The 18605-nt window shown below is 44.3% G+C and overlaps 1 protein-coding gene across 14 annotated transcripts in view; it reads left to right on the forward strand.

Moving 5' to 3' along the window:
- LOC115168344 (ankyrin repeat and KH domain-containing protein 1) overlaps positions 1-18605 on the forward strand; it is a 74487-nt gene that overhangs the window by 18495 nt on the left and 37387 nt on the right. For 12 of the 14 annotated variants that reach the window (XM_029723509.1, XM_029723535.1, XM_029723519.1 and 9 more), the window contains exon 3: positions 16034-16190. In XM_029723509.1, coding sequence (XP_029579369.1) covers positions 16034-16190 — 157 coding nt within the window. The remainder of the gene's footprint in view (positions 1-16033; positions 16191-18605) is intronic. The other 2 variants (XM_029723607.1, XM_029723617.1) reach the window with 1 other exon arrangement.

An 18605-nucleotide genomic window follows, 5' to 3' on the forward strand; every position in this document is an offset into this window, starting at 1 on the left:
AATGCTTTATATATAGTTACTTTAATACTTCATTTGTAAGTTTGAGAACATAGAGACATTGTGTGTAAGATGGCGCCGGAGCAGAAGCCAGACGTTTTACGTGCCCCCAACTGTTTATTTACGTTGTTTGTAATTTTCTATTTTTTTTTTTTTTTACAGTTTTTGTACTTAATGTTGCCGCTACCGTCTCTTATGACCGAAAAGAAGTTCTAGAGATCAGGACTGTGATTACTCACCACAGACTAGCAAAATCCTTTTTCTTCTCGACTCTGACAAGCCCAAGGCGGAGGATATACAGCTCCCTCCCCCGACCCCAGTGATCTGCGTGAAGAGGAGGCGGAGAAAGAGAGGCCGGAGGGCGGGCTGCCTTCTGAGGAGTCGGAGGCGCTCGAATAAAGACTACCAACGGGACATTAAAAACTGTAACATCTTATGCTTCACGGAGTCGTGGCTGAACGACGACAATATCAACGTACAGCTGGCTGGTTATACGATGTACAGGATAGAACAGCGGCGTCTGGTAAGACGAGGGGTGGCAGTCTATGTATTTTGTAAACAGCTGGTGCACGATATCTAAGAGTTTCTCATGATAAGCTGCTGAGAGTTTATCTATATTCTTTGTAGCTGTTTACATACCACCACAGTCAGAGGCTGGCACCAAGATAGCATTGAAAAAGCTGTATTCCGCCATAAGCAAACAAGAAAACGCTCACCCAGAGGCGGCGCTCCTAGTAGACGGGGACTTTAATGCAGGGAAACTTAAGTCAGTTTTACCAAATTTCTATCAACATGTTAAATGTACAACCAGAGGGACAAGAACTCTGGACCATCTATACTCCACACACAGATGCATACAAAGCTCTCCCTCGCCCTCCATTTGACAAATCTGACCATAATTCCATTGGAAGCACCAGTGACTAGATCAATAAAAAAAGTGGTCGGATGAAGCAGATGTTAAACTACAGGACTGTTCTGCTTGCACAGACTGGAATATGTTCCGGGATTCCTCCAATGGCATTGAGGAGTACATCACATCTGTCATTGGCTTCATCAATAAGTGTATCGATGACGTCGTCCCCACAGTGACTGTACATACATACCCCAACCAGAAGCCATGGATTACAGGCAACATCCGCACTGAGCTAAAGGCTAGAGCTGCCGCTTTCAAGGAGCGGGACTCTAACCCGGAAACGTATAAATAATCCCGAGATGCCCTCCGACGAACCATCAAACAGTCAAAGCATCAATACAGGATTAAGATTGAATCGTACTACACCGGCTCTGACGCTCGTCGGATGTGGCAGGGCTTGAAAACTATTACAGACTACAAAGGGAAGCACAGCCGAGAGCTGCCCTGTGACACGAGCGAACCAGACGAGCTAATCTACTTCTATGCTCGCTTCAAGGCAAATAACACTGAAACAGGCATGAGAACACCAGCTGTAATGAAAGACTGTGATCACACTCTCCGCAGCCGATGTGAGTAAGACCTTTAAACAGGTTAACGTTCACAAGGCCACCGGGCCAGACGGATTACCAGGACGTGTACTACGAGCATGCGCTGACCAGCTGGCAAGTGTCTTTACTGACATTTTCAACCTCTCCCTGACCCAGTCTGTAATATCAAATGTATTTGTCACATACACATGGTTAGCAGGTGTTAATGCAAGTGTAGCGAAATGCTTGTGCTTCTAGTTCCAACCATGCAGTAATATCTAACAAGTAATATAACCTAACAATTCCACAACAACTACCTTGTACACACAAGTGTAAAGGAATGAATACGAATATGTACATAAAAATATATAAATGAGCGATGGCTGAACAGCATAGACAAGATGCAGTAGATGGTATAGAATACAGTATATACATATGAGATGAGTATTGTAGGGTATGAAAACATATAAAGCAGCATTGTTTAAGGTGGCTAGTGATACATTACATCAGGATGGCAAGATGCATTAGATGGTATAGAGTACAGTATATACATATGAGATGAGTGATGTAGATTATGAAAACATTATATAAAGTGGCATTGTTTAAAGTGGCTAGTGATACATCTAATTACATCAAGATGGCAAGATGCTGTAAATGGTATGGCGTACAGTATATACATATGAGATTAATAATGTAGGTTATGTAAACATTATCTAATATAAAGTGGCAAGTGATAAATTGATTACATCAATTTTCCCATTATTAAAGTGGCTTGAGTTGAGTCAGTATGTTGGCAGCAGCCACTCAATGTTAGTGATGGCTGTTTAACAGTCTGATGGCCTTGAGATAGAAGCTGTTTTTCAGTCTCTCGGTCCCCGCTATGATGCACCTGTACTGACCTCGCCTTCTGGATGTTAGTGGGGTGAACAGGCAGTGGCTCGGGTGGTTGATGTCCTTGATGATCTTTTTGGCCTTCCTGTGACATCGGGTGTTGTAGGTGTCCTGGAGGGCAGGTAGTTTGCACCCGGTGATGCGTTGTGCAGACCTCAGTACCCTCTGGAGAGCCTTCCGGTTATGGGCGGAGCAGCTGCCGTACCAGGCGGTGATACAGCCCGACAGGATGCTCTCGATTGTGCATCTGTAAAAGTCTGTGTTTTTGGTGACAAGGGCCGTCCCCAGGTGGTGAGGGTAGGTAACATCTCCACCCCGCTGATCCTCAACACTGGGTCCCCACAAGTGTGCGTTCTCAGCCCTCTCCTGTACTCCCTGTTCACCCATGACTGCGTGGCCATGCACTCCTCCAACTCAATCATCAAGTTTGCAGACGACACTACAGTGGTAGGCTTGGTTACCAACAACGATGAGACGGCCTACATGGAGGAGGTGAGGGCCCTCGGAGTGTGGTGTCTGGAAAATAACCTCGCACTCAATGTCGACAAAACAAAAGAGATGATCGTGGACTTCAGGAAACAGCAGAGGGAGCAGCCCCCTATCTACATTGACGGGACAGTAGTGGAGAGGGTGGAGAGTTAAGTTCCTCGGCGTACACATCACTGACAAACTGAAATGGTCCACCCACACAGACAGCGTGGTGCTCCCTCTGCTGGTTAGTGTGTATAGTCCTATGTTTTTGTATACAGTAGGTGGAGTAGAAGGACAATTTGCATAGATTCATTTACATTTAAGTCATTTAGCAGACGCTCTTATCCAGAGCGACTTACAAATTGGTGCATTCACCTTATGATATCCAGTGGAACAACCACTTTACAATAGTACATCTATATCTTTTTTTGGGGGGGGTTAGAAGGATTACTTTATCCTATCCCAGGTATTCCTTAAAGAGGTGGGGTTTCAGGTGTCTCCGGAAGGTGGTGATTGACTCCGCTGTCCTGGCGTCGTGAGGGAGCTTGTTCCACCATTGGGGTGCCAGAGCAGCGAACAGTTTTGACTGGGCTGAGCGGGAACTGTGCTTCCTCAGAGGTAGGGAGGCCAGCAGGGCAGAGGTGGATAAACGCAGTGCCCTTGTTTGGGTGTAGGGCCTGATCAGAGCCTGAAGGTACAGAGGTGCCGTTCCCCTCACAGCTCCGTAGGCAAGCACCATGGTCTTGTAGCGGATGCGAGGTTCAACTGGAAGCCAGTGGAGAGAGCGGAGGAGCGGGGTGACGTGAGAGAACTTGGGAAGGTTGAACACCAGACGGGCTGCGACGTTCTGGATGAGTTGTAGGGATTTAATGGCACAGGCAGGGAGCCCCGCCAACAGCGAGTTGCCGTAATCCAGATGGGAGATGACAAGTGCCTGGATTAGGACCTGCGCCGCTTCCTGTGTGAGGCAGGGTCGTACTCTGCGATTCACTTGTATTCCTAGAAGTATACATGTGGAACTGCATGAAAGTCCTTTTATTTTTGTTTCAAACCATTTTCTCACACATTGGCCCCATTTTATTGGGGTTAAGTGCTCAAGGAAACATCGACAAGATATTCTACCTTGACTTGCTCGTGTATTCGATCCAGCAACCTTTAGGTTACTGGCCCACCACTTTAACTGCTAGGCTAGCTGCCACCCTAATGAGAAACATTAACACTGGGTTAGAGCAGAAATACCACAACAGGCAGCAAAAATGAAAACGCATCAGACTGAATGATCAGAAGGTATGCATTGATCAGTCAGCAGATCAGGTCATGTTTTTGAAGGAGTGTGGTGACTGACTGATCAGCAGGTGTATATTGATCAGGTAATGTGTTTTTGGAGTGTGGTGTCAGACTGACTGATCAGCAGGTGTATATTGATCAGGTAATGTGTTTTTGAAGGAGTGTGGTGTCTGACTGACTGATCAGCAGGTGTATATTGATCAGGTAATGTGTTTTTGAAGGAGTGTGGTGACTGACTGATCAGCAGGTGTATATTGATCAGGTAATGTGTTTTTGAAGGAGTGTGGTGTCTGTCTGACTGATCAGCAGGTGTATATTGATCAGGTCATGTTTTTGAAGGAGTGTGGTGACTGACTGATCAGCAGGTGTATATTGATCAGGTAATGTGTTTTTGAAGGAGTGTGGTGTCAGACTGACTGATCAGCAGGTGTATATTGATCAGGTAATGTGTTTTTGAAGGAGTGTGGTGTCTGACTGACTGATCAGCAGGTGTATATTGATCAGGTAATGTGTTTTTGAAGGAGTGTGGTGACTGACTGATCAGCAGGTGTATATTGATCAGGTAATGTGTTTTTGAAGGAGTGTGGTGTCTGTCTGACTGATCAGCAGGTGTATATTGATCAGGTCATGTTTTTGAAGGAGTGTGGTGACTGACTGATCAGCAGGTGTATATTGATCAGGTAATGTGTTTTTGAAGGAGTGTGGTGTCAGACTGACTGATCAGCAGGTGTATATTGATCAGGTAATGTGTTTTTGAAGGAGTGTGGTGGGATGAATGTCAAGTTTTGAAGGTCTTTTGCAGCTCATTCCAGTTGTTGACGGCAGAACACTGGAATGACTGATGTCCACAGGAAGTGCTGTCTTTAGAATAACCAGCCCCACATGTAGCAGAGAGCAGGTTGCTGTTGGTGGAGGGGTCTAGTTAGGGCTGGGCGATATATCGATATAAAAAATATATCGATATATTTTAAATGTGATATGAAATTAGACCATTTCGCATATATCGATATAGTTCAAATTTGCGCTTTGGTCCTTGCTCCAAGCAAGCTGCAGACCCGGAGCTCTCTGCGCTGCTCCCCGCCCCTCCTCTTTCATGCACAGAGGGGGGAGGGGCAGGAACAGACACTTCAACAAACATGGAGGAAGCAACAGCGTCTGCGGAGCGTTTTGAGGAGGAATTGGTTAGTAAAAGAAAAAGCATTGGCTCAGTAATTTGGAGATGGTTTGGATTCAAAGTATCAGATGAGCAACAAAATCACGTTATATGTAGGCAGTGCCATAAAAAAGTTCCAGCCAGGGGTGGAAGCACAAACTGCAATACGAAGAGTGTGTGAAACTGCGCGCTGCAGAAGCCCCAGCCGCAAGCCGTCGACAACCCGAAAAAGCTCCAGCCCCGAAACAAAGCTCACTGCAAACTTCATTTTCCCGCAGTGTGCCTAATGTCTACCTCAAGACAGCATTAATGTTTATCAAAGTAAAAGAGGGGGAAATGTTTGAGTTGATGGTCTGTTTCTTGTGCAACTGGTTGAGGCTGTTCAGATAAGAAATTGAGTTAACAAAAAGCAAAAAATGGTAATCTCAGGCTGATGTTTAAAAAACATTTTCTCAAACTGAGCACTTTATTTTGTTCTTTATTTATATATAATTGCTGCCCTTACTAGGGTTTGTCATATTTTATTATTTTGTAATGTTCGTTATTTGCATCTGTGGATTTGTTAGAAAGGAGAAGAAATCTGTCATTTGATTTTAATAAGCCATTTAAAGTTGTCAAACTAAAAAAAAGTTGACTTTTCTCATAAATATATATAATATTTATTTCAGAAAAAGATAGGCCTATTTTATTTTATAGGCTATTTTTGTTTAAGATATTTTTATTTATTTAAATGTGCACCTTATGGAGCTTTGATTTCAAAAAGGTACTCCTGTTGTTATACAGTGTTTATGTTTACATGTTATTGTTATTTGAACAGCTGAGCATTTCATCTGAACCAGGTGAAGAGCCCTGTTTATTATTTATTCATTTGATTTTTCAACTGTTCACTGAAATAGCCGGTTTCAATAAAACTACTTGAGACATGTCATATCTGGCTTTGACTTTGACTGAACATTTGCTCTCACTTTGCGGAAAAAATATTGGGATATCTATCTTATATCGATATTCAGCCTAAATATATTGGGATATGACTTTTGGTCCATATCGCCCAGCCCTAGGTCTAGTGTTGCGTATGTAAAGAGAGCCTGTTGACCAGGCTGTAAAGGTCAGTGATGAAGGGGGCGCTGGTAACAAAGCGGATGGCAGTGTGGTAAAGTACATCTAGTTTGAGGGAGGTTTTGGGGCCTTTAAACCACATTGCCGTTGTCCAGGATTGGCAGTATGTTGATTGTTCCAGGGTTGTGCTTGGCAGAGTGGGTGAGGGATGTTTTAGCTGCGGTGTAACTTTACTCTGAAGCTGGGTGAGGTGGGTATGGAATGACAGTGACCGGGACAGCCGTACCAAGATATTTATAGGTGTCAACATTAAGGCTGAGCCCATTTAGTCCGCTGGTTGATGGGCTGTTGGTCGACCAACATTTTATTTTGTCGATCAGCGGCAAAAATAAATAAATAATAATTACCTGTCTGAGTGGACTAGTCCGTTGTGGAGGCCGTGGGAATGGTACAGTCCATCACTCTAAGTAATGTGCTACTGAAATTGTATATGGTTATATTACGTCGGCACAAGGGTGTCACACTAATAGAATATATAGGCTTACACAACTGATGCCCTTCCTCTCGCCTTGGATAGTTCTGAAACGCGTCACCTTTTTCCTAGACCATGTTTCTATGTGCAAAGTTAATCAGCATATTGGTGTAGGGAACAATGCTGTGGAGGCAGCAGAATGAGGAGAAAGCAGCCCATGCCTTAATTACACGTCCAAGAAAAGTGAGGAGAGAGTAAACCAACTTAAATGAGGTCTATAGTCAGTAGCCCAACTGTTAAATGGGCCTGGCTTTATAAATCATCCATATACATACAAACATCTCCAGAAATAAGACCCATCCTGCTTCTGTTGCCTGTTTGACTGTGTGTTCAGTAGAGTACTGATTCAGTGAGCACCAAGCACAACATGCTGGATATTTCTGTTTTACCAAGTCAGTTTTAATCTTTTCTCTGCTCTGATAAGGCATGTACATGTTCCACTGGAACAACCTCCTCTCAGGTATTATATATCATTTATTTACGGTTTACACTTCCAGATTGTCAAATTATATTTATAAAAATAACCCTCCATCTCCTTATTGTTATGATCCTCATTATAATAATAAGTCATGTAATTACCATTAGTAGGTTATTAGTATAGAAGCCTCCTATAACCACCATGGAGCTGAAGACCTTAGAGGACATCCTGTTTAGTCTTAATACTGTAACTCGCTTACATATGACCCAACACACAGCCCCTCTCCTCTCTCCCTGCATGGTGAACATATGACCCAACACACAGCCCTTCTCTCCCTGCATGGTGAACATATGACCCAACACACAGCCCTTCTCTCCCTGCATGGTGAGCATATGACCCAACACACAGCCCTTCTCTCCCTGCATGGTGAACATATGACCCAACACACAGCCCTTCTCTCCCTGCATGGTGAACATATGACCCAACACACAGCCCCTCTCTCCTCTCTCCCTGCATGGTGAACATATGACCCAACACACAGCCCCTCTCTCCTCTCTCCCTGCATGGTGAACATATGACCCAACACACAGCCCCTCTCTCCTCTCTCCCTGCATGGTGAACATATGACCCAACACACAGCCCCTCTCTCCTCTCTCCCTGCATGGTGAACATATGACCCAACACACAGCCCTTCTCTCCCTGCATGGTGAACATATGACCCAACACACAGCCCCTCTCTCCTCTCTCCCTGCATGGTGAACATATGACCCAACACACAGCCCCTCTCTCCTCTCTCCCTGCATGGTGAACATATGACCCAACACACAGCCCCTCTCTCCTCTCTCCCTGCATGGTGAACATATGACCCAACACACAGCCCCTCTCTCCTCTCTCCCTGCATGGTGAACATATGACCCAACACACAGCCCTTCTCTCCCTGCATGGTGAACATATGACCCAACACACAGCCCCTCTCTCCTCTCTCCCTGCATGGTGAACATATGACCCAACACACAGCCCCTCTCTCCTCTCTCCCTGCATGGTGAACATATGACCCAACACACAGCCCCTCTCTCCTCTCTCCCTGCATGGTGAACATATGACCCAACACACAGCCCCTCTCTCCTCTCTCCCTGCATGGTGAATATATGACCCAACACACAGCCCCTCTCTCCTCTCTCCCTGCATGGTGAACATATGACCCAACACACAGCCCCTCTCTCCTCTCTCCCTGCATGGTGAGCATATGAATACTCTATATACTGAATACTTCCCTAAGGCACTGTATATGTAAATACTTATGTATGCTACGGTATTGTATCAATCATTCATTCATGTCATCACACAGCATACGAGTCATGATTTGAAATGCAATCAAGTATTTTATTTATAAAATAACAAAGCACCCCTTGAATAATTAGCGTGAACATATAAACCGTTCTATTTTAGAAATGACATTCATGAATGTATTCGACTGGTTTTAGTTGTTATTACGCAAAGGCTTAAAAAATATATATTTAAAATGTTACAACACTCTGGTATGCTTATAATTAGTGTTTCCATTGTTCCAAACGGTCAGAGAAGTGATATTGTAATCTAACAGCAGCTGTTTGGCAACATAATATACACGTAGTGTTTTCTTCTTCTCCACAAATTATCTACAACTAGTCACATTTATCCCACACCTCCAACTTCCCCTTAACCCCCTGTGCAACCAGTAAACATTCCCCCATTTTGAGTTTTATTTGTCACATCCTCTGCGTCCATTTTGCTGTCATGTGTTGGTAGTTTATAACCAATTTATTGATATGATGATGATATGCTATATGTCTGGCCATATTGGTCACCTGCATGCAATGCTTACATGAGTCCCATAAAGAGAGTTGAGCGAATGTTTCTTTCCTAAACAAATGAGTGTTTTCGGTAACTGAGGTTTCCAGTCAGAAATGGCTGTAATTATGTTCCAGCTTCAGCAATACGGACAGGGTGATAAACACTGTTCTGTGGTGGTCGCTGCAGCAGGGAGGAGAGAGAGACGACGGGTGCTAGTCAGTCACTCGCTGTCATTTGTTTTACACAGCGCACTACGTCTGAGCCCGGCCCCGCACAATCAAATCAATTGCCCCTTAATGATTTCATCAGACAGTGTGCTTAAAGCATCAGACACGCTCAGTGCATGTAGTTGATTTTATTAAAATGCATAGGATGTCTATATATGGAAAAATACAAGTTAGAAAATGTTGTCTGATCGGTTCGAAAGAGCTAACGACTCTCGGTCGACCGATATTTTTTTGGGTGTCATGGACAGCCCTAGTCGACATACTCCAGCTCTGACCCATTCAGGATGAAATGTTAGGAGGGCAGGCAGGTTGAGTTAGTTTTGTTGGTGTTGGTAAGGTCAGAGAAGGCATGTTGTGAGTGGTTTTCAGACCAGCCTGAACAATCCTCTGAGAACCCTAGATCGCTGACTGTTGAACAAGATGCGCTGGTTAACAGAAGGCTTTAGCCAGATGAATATAAACAGCCTCTTAATTCTGCTTGTTGTCAAAAGCCCATGTGATGTTGTTTAGACAGGAAATACAACCATCAACCCCCCAGACCTTAGCCCTCCACTACTTCCCTTGGCCTGCCTGCCCGCCTGGGGCAACGTTGTGAAATCCTTCTGACAGCCAGGTGTAGGCTAAGGTTTGACTCAGTCACACAGGCAGAGGGTAGTGGTGATGGAAACACTGACTGGCACGATCCACCCACTAACACACAGTTTTACTTGTAAACTTTTCTGTTGCAAAGATGGTTCCGTTCTGTATGGCTGTGTCTTGTGAACTCTGATCCAGCTTTGCTTGTGAGTGATTTCATCTTTACTTCACTGTTGTGTAGGGCTTGCAAGTTAACAATTTCACTGTACTTATGCATGTGGCAACTACAACTTCAAACTTCTACTTCCACTAATGTAGGTTAGAGGCAAACATCAGGGGGAGAGTTGGGATCATTCTAGCTTGCACTCACTTTCTCCCACATCTCTGGTCTCAACGCACACACAGTATTTTGGCTTGGATGGCCTCCCTGGATGGGAAGTTGGTCTTGCTCCTTGTTAAATAGGTCCTAAAGTCTAGGCTAACAGAACAAGCAGTCTTGTCTTTTTCCTGTTCCCCGCGTCTCGGTCCTCTCCCTCCCCGCGTCTCGGTCCTCTCCCTCCCCGCGTCTCGGTCCTCTCCCTCCCCGCGTCTCGGTCCTCTCCCTCCCCGCGTCTCGGTCCTCTCCCTCCCTGCCACCCTGTAGGCCCCATCTATAATTCACCACTAGCTAGCCCCCTCGACACTAGCTAGCCCCCTAGACCAGGGGTGGGTAATTCCAGTCCTTGAGGGCCTGATTGGTGCCAAAGTTTTGCCCCAGCTAACACACCTGACCCCAATAATCACCTAATCATGATCTTCAGCAATGTGATTAATCAGCTGTGTTTGCTAGGGATGGAGAAAGTTTTACACCAATCAGGCCCTCGAGGACTGGAGTTGCCTAACCGTGCCCTAGACGCCAGCTGGCCCCCTAGACGCCAGCTGGCCCCTGGCCCTTTAGGTAGCACCCTCATCCCTATCTTAGACTAGTCTAGACCCCAGACACTAGGGGTTAGATCTGTGAGGACTGGGTCAGTCGGTTTAGGCAATATGTCTACATTTCCTTCTAGCCTCTCAGGGGGAAAGATGGAGCAGCTCTTACAGTGTGAAGACCTTTTTAACATGTACACATACACTGTACAAAATATAGGTAGACCGATTAGGATTTTAACGGCGATACAAATACCGATTTACTGGAGGACCAAAAAAACGATACCGATTTAATCAGCCTATTTATTTATTTAGTTATTGATAAATATTTGTAATAATGACAATTACAACAATACTGAATGAACACTTATATTTTAACTTAATATAATACATAAATAACATCTATTTAGTCTCAAATAAATAATGAAACATGTTCAATTTGGTTTAAATAATGCAAAAACAAAGTGTTGTAGAAGAAAGTAAAAGTGCAATATGTGCCATGTAAAAAAGCTAAGGTTTAAGTTCCTTGCTCAGAACATGAGAACATATGAAAGCTGGTGATTCAATATTCCCAGTTAAGAAGTTTTAGGTTGTAGTTATTATAGGACTATTTCTCTCTATACCATTTGTATTTCATATACCTTTGACTATTGGATGTTCTAATAGGCACTATAGTATTGCCAGCCTAATCTCAGGAGTTGAACAGCGCTGTGCTTCAAGCATTGCGAAGAGCTGCTGGCAAACGCAGTAAAGTTTGAATGAATGTTTACGAGCCTGCTGCTGCCTACCACCGCTCAGTCAGACTGCTCTATCAAATATCAAATCATCGACTTAATTATTATATAATAAACACTACGAGCCTTTGGTCATTTAATATGGTCAAATCCTTCTCATTTCGAAAACGTTTATTCTTTCAGTGAAATACGGAACCGTTCCGTATTTTATTGAACGGGTGGCATCCCTAAGTCTAAATATTACTGTTACATTGCACAACCTTTGATGTTATGTTATAATTATGTACAATTCTGGCAAATTGTTTCGCAACGAGCCAGGCGGCCCAAACCCTGACTCTGCGTGCAATGAACGCAAGAGAAGTGACACAATTTCCAAAGTTAATATTGCCTGCTAACATGATTTTATTTAAACTAAATATGCATGTTTAAAAATATATACTTCTGTGTATTGAAATACAAATACCTCAAATGCTATAACTTCAATTTCTCAAACATATGACTATTTTACATCATTTTAAAGACAAGACTCTCGTTAATCTAACCACATTGTCCGATTTCAAAAAGGCTTTACAGCGAAAGCAAAACATTAGATTATGTCAGGAGAGTACCCTGCCAAAAATAATCACACAGCCATTTTCAAAGCAAGCATATATGTCACAAAAACCAAAACCACAGCTAAATGCAGCACTAACCTTTGATGATCTTCATCAGATGACACTCCTAGGACATTATGTTATACAATACATGCATGTTTTGTTCAATCAAGTTAATATTTATATCAAAAACCAGCTTTTTACATTAGCATGTGCTGTTCAGAACTAGCATACCCACCGCAAACTTCCAGTGAATTTACTAAATTACTCACGATAAACTTTGACAAAAAAACAACAATTATTTTAAGAATTATAGATACAGAACTCCTTTATGCAATCGCGGTGTCAGATTTTAAAATAGCTTTTCGGCGAAAGCACATTTTGCAATATTCTGAGTACATAGCCCGGCCATCATGGAAAGCTAATTTGACACCCACCAAGTTTGGCCCTCACCAAACTCAGATTTACTATAAGAAAAATTTGATTACCTTTGCTGTTCGTCAGAATGCACTCACAAGACTTCTACTTCAACAACAAATGTTGTTTTGGTTCCAAATAATCCATAGTTATATTCAAATACCTCCGTTTTGTTTGTGCGTTCAAGTCACTATCCGAAGGGTGACGAGCGAGCGCATTTCGTGACAAAATAATTCCAAATATTCCATTACCGTACTTAGAAGCATGTCAAACGCTGTTTAAAATCAATTTTTATGCTGTTTTTCTCGTAAAATAGCGATAATATTATAACCGGGCGATGTTGTATTCATTCAAAGGCTGAAAGAAAAAAAATTGAGTCGTCTCGTGGACGCGCATCTCCAGTGTCATTGTTCCCTGCCTGACCACTCACAAAAACTCCTGCAGTTTTTCGCCCAGAGACTGCAGACACCCCATTACACTTTCTGGCGCCTTCTGAGAGACAATGGAAGCCTTAGAAAATGTCACGTTACAGCACAGATGCTGTATTTTTGATAGAGATACCACAGAAGGAGAACAAATTGTCAGACAGGGCACTTCCTGTATGGAATCTTCTCAGGTTTTGGCCTGCCATATGAGTTCTGTTATACTCACAGATACCATTCAAACAGTTTTAGAAACTTTACAGTGTTTTCTATCCAAATCGACTAATTATATGCATATTCTAGTTTCTGGGCAGGAGTAGTAACCAGATTAAATCGGGTACGTTTTATATCCGGCCGTGAAAATACTGCCCCCTATCCCAAACAGGTTTTAAGAAAGGCATTGTTTTTTTTGCATATTTTATTTTTTCATTTTCCAATTTAGAACATTCAAAACAAAAATGAAAAGATATTAGACAACAATATGAGTGACAGTAACAGACGAGTGTAAATGTTTATACAAAAATACAATAAATAAAAGTCATAATAAAAAAGAATGAGACATTGGATCATATGGTCACCTGCCGTAGGCTACATATTATACATTACGTGTGAAACATTGTGAGGATTATATAGAGATTCAATCAATGTGATGTGAGGGGAGATTCTCCATATCGATGTGATGTGAGGGGAGATTCTCCGTATCCATGTGATGTGAGGGGAGATTCTCCATATCCATGTGATGGGAGGGGAGATTCTCCATATCCATGTGATGGGAGGGGAGATTCTCCATATCCATGTGATGGGAGGGGAGATTCTCCATATCCATGTGATGGGAGGGGAGATTCTCCATATCCATGTGATGGGAGGGGAGATTCTCCATATCCATGTGATGGGAGGGGAGATTCTCCATATCCATGTGATGGGAGGGGAGATTCTCCATATCCATGTGATGGGAGGGGAGATTCTCCATATCCATGTGATGGGAGGGGAGATTCTCCATAACGGTGTGATGGGAGGGGAGATTCTCCATAACGGTGTGATGGGAGGGGAGATTCTCCATATCGGTGTGATGGGAGGGGAGATTCTCCATATCGGTGTGATGGGAGGGGAGATTCTCCATATCGGTGTGATGGGAGGGGAGATTCTCCATATCGGTGTGATGGGAGGGGAGATTCTCCATATCGGTGTGATGGGAGGGGAGATTCTCCATATCGGTGTGATGGGAGGGGAGATTCTCCATATCGGTGTGATGGGAGGGGAGATTCTCCATATCGGTGTGATGGGAGGGGAGATTCTCCATATCGGTGTGATGGGAGGGGAGATTCTCCATATCGGTGTGATGGGAGGGGAGATTCTCCATATCGGTGTGATGGGAGGGGAGATTCTCCATATCGGTGTGATGGGAGGGGAGATTCTCCATATCGGTGTGATGGGAGGGGAGATTCTCCATATCGGTGTGATGGGAGGGGAGATTCTCCATGTAGTTAATAAAAGGTTGCCAAATTCAGTAAAATGTCTCTAACTTAATCCTTTAGCAGTAAGTGATTTTCTCCAGTGGGATACAACTATTAACTTCCGATAGCCACATTGCAACTGGCAGAGGGAATCCGATTTCCATTTCAAGGCAATACATTTCTTGGCAATCGCTAGAAATATTTCTGTTAGCTTTATAGTATGACTTTGCCTAAGATTGGTGTTAGTAAAGTTACCCAGTAGACAGACGTCCAGGTCTAAAGGGAATGCCACCCCATGAATTGAGGATATGGTATCGCAGACCCCCTGCCAGAAACTGTGTAGTTTTGAACACTGCCAAGTGGAATGGAGGAATGTTCCTTCATCTGAGCCACATCTAAAACATAGGGAGGAGATATCAGGGTTGAACTGCAGTCTAGATGGGGTGATATAGAGCTCATGGAGGAAATGAAACTGGATCAGTCTGTATCTGGACTTCAATGTGGAAGTAACACCATCCCTGCATAGGTCACTCCATAGTCCCTCATCAAGATGAATACCCAGATCTTTTTCCCATCTAAGTCTGGGTTTATCTATCTCAGGCAGGGGTAATCCTGACATAAGAGCATCGTAAACACGGGGGAAAAGGCATTGATGTTTATGGTTAGGTACATTCGTGCAACGATTGTGCTTTTGTTAAATCAACACCCGTTTGGCGAAGTAGGCTGTGATTCGATGATAAATTAACAGGCACCGCATTGATTATATGCAACGCAGGACAAGCTAGTTAACCTAGTAATATCATCAACCATGTGTAGTTAACTAGTGATTATGTTGAGATTGATTGATTGTTTTTTATAAGATAAGTTTAATGCTAGCTAGCAACTTACCTTGGCTTCTTGCTGCACTCGCATAACAGGTGGTCAGCCTGCCACCCAGTCTCCTCGTGGAATGCAAAGTAATCGGCCATGCCGATTAATCTGTCGACCTCTAGTACAAAACATTAGGAACGCCTTCCTAATATTGAGTTGCACCCCCTCTCAGAACAGCCTCAATTCATCGGGGCATGGACTCTACAAGGTGTCGAAAGCGTTCCACAGGGATGCTGGCCCATGTTGACTACAATGCTTCCCACAGTTGTCAACTTGAGTGGTGGACCATACGCTGGCACCTACTACCATAGCCTGTTCAAAGGCACTTCAGTCTGTTGTCTTGCCCGTTCACACTCTGTATGTTACACAATCCATGTCTCAATTGTCTCCAGGCTTATCCTTCTTTAACCGGTCTCCTCCCCTTCATCTACACTGGTTGAAGTGGATTTAACAAGTGACATCAATAAGCGATCATAGCTTTCACCTGGATTCACCTGGTCAGTCTGTCATGGAAAGAGCAGGGGTTCCTAATGTTTTGTACGCTCAGTGTATACACCCAAGACAGTGAAGCTTGTCAAATCAGTTTTCCTGACTTGGATCTAACCCATGCTTGTGTTTTCTGTGTTTTTTTATGAATGCCTCTACTAACCATGGATTGGCTGTGGCTGGACTTGCCTCTACGATCAACTGCCTGGCTTCATTGGTGTGGTTTTGCCCCCATGCCTGTGTTTCCTGTGATGACCTTTAACCTGGAAGGCATTGGTAAACTGTCAACTGCGGATGGTAAAGCGTTCGCAGATCCCGAGGTGCTGCGGAGACTGACGTCGTCAGTGAGCTGTGCCCTGGACGAGGCGGCTGCCGCCCTGACGCGCATGAGAGCAGAGAACACACTCAACGCTGGCCAGGCCGACAAGTATGTATCTACCCCAGTCTGTAAATGAAATCAGTTTATTGCTCAAATACACATGTTCAGCAGATGTTATTGCGGGTGTAGCAAAATGCTTGTGTTTCTAGCTCCAACAGTGAAGTAATATCTAACAATACACACAAACTTAAAAGTAAAAGAATGGAATTAAAGAATATATAAATATTAGGACGAGCAATGTTGGCGTGGCATTGACTAGAATACAGTAGAATAGAATACAGTGTATATACATATGAGATGAGTAAAGCGAAAATATGTAAACATTATTAAGTGACTAGTGTTCCATTATTAAAGTGGCCAGTGATTTCAAGTCTATTTATGTAGGGCAGAAGCCTCTAAGGTGCAGGGTTACATAGCCATCACATACCTAGTGATGGCTATTTAACAGTCTGATGGCCTTGAGATAGAAGCTGTTTTTCAGTCTCTCGGTCCCCGCTTTGATGCACCTGTACTGACCTCGCCTTCTGGATGTTAGTGGGGTGAACAGGCAGTGGCTCGGGTGGTTGCTGTCCTTGATGATCTTTTTGTCCTTCCTGTGACATCGGGTGGTGTAGGTGTCCTGGAGGGGAGGTAGTTTGCACCCGGTGATGCGTTGTGCAGACCTCTACCCTCTGGAGAGCCTTCCGGTTATGGGCAGAGCAGCTGCCGTACCAGGCGGTGATACAGCCCGACAGGATGCTCTCGATTGTGCATCTGTAAAAGTTTGAGGGTTTTTGGTGCCAAGCCAAATTTCATCAGCCTCCTGATATTAAAGAGACGCTGTTGCCCCTTCTACACCACACTGTCTGTGTGGGTGGATCATTTCAGTTTGTCAGTGATGTTTACGCCGAGGAACTTGAAGTTTTCCACCTGCTCCACTACTGTCCCGTCGATGTGGATGGGGGGTGCTCCCTCTGCTGTTTCCTGACGTCCACACTCCGAGGGCCCTCACTTCCTCCCTGTAGGCTGTCCCGTCGATGTGGATGGGGGGTGCTCCCTCTGCTGTTTCCTGACGTCCACACTCCCGAGTTTTGTTGACATTGAGTGTGAGGTTATTTTCCAGACACCACACTCCGAGGGCCCTCACCTCCTCCACGTAGGCTGTCTCGTCGTGGTTGGTAATCAAGCCTACCACTGTAGTGTCGTCTGAAAACTTGATTGAGTTGGAGGAGTGCATGGCCACGCAGTCATGGGTGAACAGGGAGTACAGGAGAGGGCTGAGCACGCACCCTTGTTGGTCCCCAGTGTTGAGGGTCAGCTTCACCACCTGGGGGTGGCTCGTCAGGAAGTCCAAGACCCAGTTGTAGAGGGCGGGGTTGAGACCCAGGGTCCGAGCTTAATGATGAGCTTGGAGGGTACTACGGTGTTAAATGTTGAGCTGTAGTCAATGAACAACATTCTTACATAGGTATTCCTCTTGTCCAGATGGGATAGGGCAGTGTGCAGAGTGATGGCGATTGCATCGTCTGTGGATCTATTGGGGCGGAAAGCAAATTGAAGTGGGTCTATGGTGACGGGTAAGGTGGAGGTGATATGATCCTTAACTAGTTTCTCAAAGCACTTCATGATGACAGAAGTGAGTGCTACGGGGCGATTGTAATTTAGTTCAGTTAACTTCGCTTTCTTGGGTACAGGAACAATGGTGGACATCTTGAAGCATGTGGGGACAGCAGACTGGGATAAGGATTGATTGAATATGTCCGTAAACACACCAGCCAGCTGGTCTGTGCATGCTCTGAGGACGCGGCTAGGGATGCCGTCTGGGCCGGCAGCCTTGCGAGGGTTAGCACGCTTTAATGTCTTCCGGCGGCCACGGAGAAGGAGAGCCCACAGTCCTTGGTAGCGGGCCGCGTCGGTGGCACTGTTATCCTCAAAGCGGGTGAAGATGTTTAGCTTGTCCGGGAGCAAAACGTCCGGGTCCGAGACCTCTTTGTAGTCTGTGATTGTCTGTAGACCCTGCCACATATGTCTGAGCCGTTGAATTGCGATTCTACTTACTCTATACTTACGTTTTGCCTGTTTGATTGCCTTACGGAGGGAATCAAACAGGCAACATCAATATATCTATCAATACACAAGAGCAGAAAACCCACTCAACGCTGGCCAGGATGACAAGTATGTGAGACCCACTGAATATAGCAATATCTGCATTTCAATATGTCAGTGTGTTACCTCTGATCAATCAGTCAGTGTGTTACCTCTGATCAATCAGTCAGTGTGTTACCTCTGATCAATCAGTCAGTGTGTTACCTCTGATCAATCAGTCAGTGTGTTACCTCTGATCAATCTGTCAGTGTGTTACCTCTGATCAATATGTCTGGTAGTTTTTCTTTCAAAATAATAGTAGTGTGATTGAGGTGTGTGTACAGTGTGTAAGGGCCGTGTGTGTACAGTGTGTGTACAGTGTAAGGGCCGTGTGTGTAC

This window comes from Salmo trutta, chromosome 3, assembly GCF_901001165.1.
Source record: "Salmo trutta chromosome 3, fSalTru1.1, whole genome shotgun sequence".
Classification (NCBI taxonomy): Eukaryota; Metazoa; Chordata; class Actinopteri; order Salmoniformes; family Salmonidae; genus Salmo; species Salmo trutta.